Source organism: Drosophila obscura, unplaced genomic scaffold (assembly GCF_018151105.1).
Source record: "Drosophila obscura isolate BZ-5 IFL unplaced genomic scaffold, ASM1815110v1 contig_25, whole genome shotgun sequence".
Taxonomy (NCBI): Eukaryota; Metazoa; Arthropoda; class Insecta; order Diptera; family Drosophilidae; genus Drosophila; species Drosophila obscura.
In genome coordinates this window covers 3,199,837-3,204,988 of record NW_024542812.1, presented here as the reverse complement: position 1 = coordinate 3,204,988, position 5,152 = coordinate 3,199,837, and the positions used below count along the sequence as shown (strand labels likewise).

The window sequence follows — 5,152 nt, the reverse complement described above, 5'->3', positions numbered from 1 at the left end:
CATATCATAAAATCAATCATATCAAATCATATCATATACGTCCGTCTCGTTCCTTCTCGTTTTATTTGGTGTTATGTTGCTAAACTTTTTTAAACATAAGTGATACATTTGGTTTGCTAATGCTTGTTAACATTTTTTTAAATAATTTAAGTTTTCTGGCTGTCTTCCTTTTTATTCGAACCAGATTCTTTTATGAGATTCCACACATAGTCGCCCATAATGTTCTCATTCCAAACACCTCTATAACGTTGTTCCATAGATTTGAATTTTTGATGAAATGTGTTCATCACTAACGTCGCCTAGGTTTGTCGGAAAAAAGCAGAAAAGGGACTTTTAGTGAAATATTTGCCATGATTTTTTAAATTTTTTAATTAGCTCTTGGACGATATATTTTATAAATTTTGATATGATCTTATTCAGATTCGGCAGTCTGGTAGATATGGTCATTCTCTACGATAATGCGTTTTTAGTTTTATCGTATCTTTAAAATTTTGCCTGCCACAGATTTTCGTTCTTTTTGTGGGCGGAAGGGGGCGGGCGAAATTTTGAAATACACTTGTAGCAGTGTGATATCACATCAGTTTGGAAACCAAATTTGGTTGCCCTAGCTCTTATAGTCTCTGAGTACCAGGCACTCAACAAGACGGACGGACGGACAGACGTACATGGCTATATCGACACGGCTATTGATGCTGATCAAGAATATATATACTCTATAGTGTCGAAAACGTTTCCATCTCTGCGTTGCACACGTCAACTTTTACCACAATAACAATATACCCCTTAACTCTTTTTTAAGTACGGGTATAAAAATATCATCGAACCATTTCTAAGCCCCAAATCTTTAAGAAAAAGTTGGTTTTGTTCCTTGAGGAAAAATCGTGTCGTGTAGTGTAATCGCTGAGGCTATGTTACTTTCGTAATTAAAGCTTTCGCGAAATTTCAACATTTAATATTAGATTTAATTGGTCGATGATAACGAGTTGCATTTTTCATCTATTCTGAATGGGAACTACCACTGTCGCCTTCTCACACCATGTGGTTAATGCTCTTATTCTCTCGACATCGATGCAACGTCAGTTTTGTTTTTGTTGTGCAGTTGTGGGCAGATCAATGTTTTGGTTGTTGCTATTCGGCATAGTGTTGACATTTACCTATGCTGATTTTCCTTCAGAAATAGAAGACACATCGAATTGCTTAGACGTTTGTGGTTAATCAATCGGATTAAACGGCTAAAAATTGGGTATTTTTTTGTTTGATTATTTTTTTTATTTAGCTGTCAATAGTTTATGAAACTCGGAAAATATATACGGTTTCATTTTTACTAAGAAATAACCCATAACTCAGTTTGGTTCAAATTGATTAATTAGTTAATTCCTAAAGAGCTGCATACAATGGTGAGTTTTATCATATTTCATATAATATGACAGCTTTGTGGCCATATAAAATAGACATAAAAAAAATTAGCACACTTTAGACCTACATACATATGTATGTATATAAATCATTTTATTGCATTATATTTGGCTAATTACAAGCAACATCATTGTGACACGAGTTCCTATTTTGAGCAGTGAAAATATATTACAATTTGCGGATCACACATCACACCTGCAATGGGAGCATAATGAGTTTATATTTTTGTACGTTTTACAGGCTGATGGAGAGTATGACAAAGAACAATTAAGAAGTACGTTAACCTCTTTTGATCCTTTACTTATTGACTAATAACTGTATTTCTTTGTAGTTCTTCGAAATGCTTTTAAGGCTTTTGATCACGACGGTGCAGGGTCGATCGACCATGCAGATGTATCTAGCATTCTTGAAATTCTAGGTCAGAAGCTGGAGCCGCCAGCAGTTAAGGCACTCATTAAAGAAGTAGACAAGGGAACATCTGGTAAATTGGATTTCGGACAATTTTGCAAGCTGGCGGCTCGTTTCATTGAAGTAGAGGAGGATTTAGGTGCACTGCAGAATGAATTAAAAGAAGCATTTCGTGTTTACGATAAGGAAGGAAAAGGTTATCTAACGGTTGCCACACTGCGTGGTATTCTGCACGAATTAGATGATAAGATATCCAATCAAGACTTGGATTTGATAATAGAAGAAATCGATGCTGATGGCTCAGGCACGGTTGATTTTGATGGTAAGAGGAATAATTATTTACTGAAATTAAATAATTTTGAATTAATTAAAGCACAAATGTTTCAGAATTTATGCAAGTTATGACAGGTAATATTTGATTCATTATTGGTAACTTATTTTGATATATCCTTGTAGGCCATCTTTTGAATATGTTTTTACGAAATTTTCCATGAAATCCATTAAGTTTTTACATTACCTTTAAAGCATTAACCTACATATGTATGTAGATATCATTTTACAGTCGGATGAATATGTAAATCTGTTAAGTTGGAAAAAAAATAGACAAGTGTATTATTAAACCAAAAATAGATTTTCATGCCGTCAGATTGAAAAGTATTTCCATCAATCAGTCTATTAAAGTACATGTATATTTGTAGTATACTACTCTCGGATACTATTTTAACTGAAGCATCCGTCCGTCCGTTCCTATCCGTATGTCCGTTTTTGTATCCCAAATTACAAATTTATTTGAATTGAATTTATTATTTTTTGTAATAATATGTAGTTTTCATTAAAGATTCACTAAGAAAGTGTGAAATTATTCTGACGGATCAAATAGGTTGGCATGGTTTACCAAATCTTCTCTAGTTGAGATTGCCCTTAAAGACATTAAAGAATTATATCTTTTAATGGAAATATCTTTATAAACTTCTTTACCTTGTAGGTTAAACATCAATAAGGCTCTAACATAATGGATGGCGGCAGGTGGACATTACGGAATATAACATGTAAATACATACATGTTCAAAAAACTTCCTTGTATCTTCCTGTACAGGACATCGTGTTTGTAATGCCAAAACAGAATGTAAGAAAGATATATAAATTCAAATAAACTTTGAAGCTATTACTTTATATGACTTTTAAAATTTATTATTATACAGGCCACGTGCAAGTATGAATGCACATGCGAATTGTACTTATTGTTAAAAACAGTATTTTAACAAATGAAAGGTGGTGTTTTGACCCTTTAAAATCGAAATAAAAGTCAAAACTGTCAGGTCTGTCTATCCGACTGTATAAGCACCTGGATGTAGGAGATAACAGCTAAATTAACTAATTTTAAGCTAAATTTGTTTTCTGGTCGTACAATTGTGGCCCTGGGTTTTCTGTAGTTGTTAGATTTAATGCTTTATTCGTATTATTATTATACATTTGCTCGGGTTACAATGGGTGTCTGTTTAAATCGAAGTTATGATATATGTAACATTGAATGCTGCATTTTTGATTTTGCGTATTTGCGTGAGAGACTTTGGCACCAAACTAAATGGCGTCGATCGTTTAACTCTGGTTCTCTCCTCTATTCTTTTGACGGCCTCTTCTGGTCTCTCTTTCTGTTATGGGCTATATTAGCTTAACAGACTCTTCTGCTCTCTGTCTCTCACCAAATCACACAATCGGCCTCCTGACGAACTCCGAACTCCTTCATAAATTCCTCAACTGTAGAGCTCTTAAAAAGGCCTTCTCCTACTTTCTCTACATCATACCGGCCATGCTTGCGAACCTTGACCACCTTATAGGACCCCAGAAACTTTCCCTTCAAATTCAAAGCTACACCATATTGGGTTCGCCTGATCGCAACTAAGTCTTTGATCCAATACTCCTTTTCATCCTTACTCTTTTTATCAAAGAATCGTTTATTCTCTTCTGCAATGACTGAATATTGTAACTAGTATCTTTCCTTAAACGCTCACGCTCTTCATCTAGCTCATCTATGAGAGACTGCTGCACCACTGCTGCGAGAAATTGGCCGAGATAGGTTTGAACAGAAACGGAAGGAAAGCTGAGTTGCAAGTCATCCGCTGATGACACCCTCACACCAAATTCATCTATCAACTACGCTCTGATGGAGTTGGTAATCCCGATCGATATGGAGGACGAAGGCTTAATCGAATACTTTGTTAACGGGATTCCAGATTATAATGCAAATAAGGCTTTACTGCATCAGACTAAGAGCATGAGGTAGTTAAAAGTGCAAATCGAGGCATACCAGAAGATGGCAGGGTCAGTGAGACCGCAATGGAAGTTTGAATCACACTTCAACAGAGGAGAAAAAGAGTTAGTGAAAGGTGCTGAAAAGTTTCAAAAGTGCTTTAATTGCTTTAATGAATAAACCAAGCCCTGTACCTGAGAACGATAAGCAGAACACACACTTCTGGTTGATAACGTAGCTGATATTCAACTTTTTTATTTATATTATTTGTTTAGTTATAGCACGCTTGACAGCCGTTGAAAGGACTACTTCATAAAACAATAATAACGTTTAACAGCCTGGGAAAGGCCAACTTGATTAAAAAATACCGTTCGGGCTAGAGGATATTTAAGCGTCTATTTAAAAAGATTAAATGTAAAAGTCTCGATTTTTATAATAGCAACTAAACCTATGTAATCGCCAGCGTGTTGGCAGTGCTGTTGCGCTCTCCCTGATAAAGGGCGCTCTACACCTGCCGCTTCGGCTGCAGCTTTAATCGGACGTCGTGGAAGGTAAGAGCTAATGTAAGCAGCGAAAATTTTTGATGAACCATAACCAAAGCGAAGCTGCAGTGGTTCAGTAGTGTATTTCAACATAGTAATATCTGAGTGAATCTGTGAAAGCATATACATAATAAGACACGTGCAAAAGTGATCATAGTTCTGGTGACCGGAATGGATCCGTTGTGTTTGAAAGAGGATAAAAGGTAGTTAAATGTTCCATAAGTGAAACCATTCTAACCATCTCAATGCGCTGGACAGTTTTTCTATTAAAGTACGAGTGAGTAAACGAGCTTCCTTAAAAGAAGGTCTCGTCTGGTTCGTAACCAGTTGGCTGGAAGTCCAACTAGTTTTCTCCATAGTGATTGCTACCCGACTCACCGAAAACCGTTCTGGTAGCGTTGGGAGAGACCTCGGATCTCTCCAGGAACACCAGGAACCTTACAGGAACACCTTATCATCGTCTAAAAAATAAACCAACGAAAACGAACCGAGAAAAACTACTAAAGTGAAGAGACAGGCTAGCTGAATAAATTCT

At 36.0% G+C, this 5,152-nt stretch overlaps 1 protein-coding gene across 2 annotated transcripts; it reads left to right on the top strand.

Moving 5' to 3' along the window:
* Window positions 1-1,160: 1,160 nt before the first annotated feature.
* Window positions 1,161-2,997, top strand: LOC111079103 (troponin C, isoallergen Bla g 6.0201). Of its 2 annotated transcripts, none has more exons than XM_022374120.2 (5): window positions 1,161-1,397; window positions 1,657-1,690; window positions 1,748-2,146; window positions 2,198-2,232; window positions 2,810-2,997. In XM_022374120.2, the coding sequence occupies exons 1-4, from the start codon at window positions 1,395-1,397 to the stop codon at window positions 2,227-2,229; spliced, it is 468 nt and encodes a 155-aa protein (XP_022229812.1). In that variant the 5' UTR covers window positions 1,161-1,394; the 3' UTR covers window positions 2,230-2,232; window positions 2,810-2,997. The 2 variants fall into 2 exon arrangements, with proteins under 2 accessions (XP_022229812.1, XP_022229813.1); XM_022374121.2 differs by having other exon boundaries at window positions 1,162-1,397; window positions 2,212-2,232.
* Window positions 2,998-5,152: the final 2,155 nt, after the last annotated feature.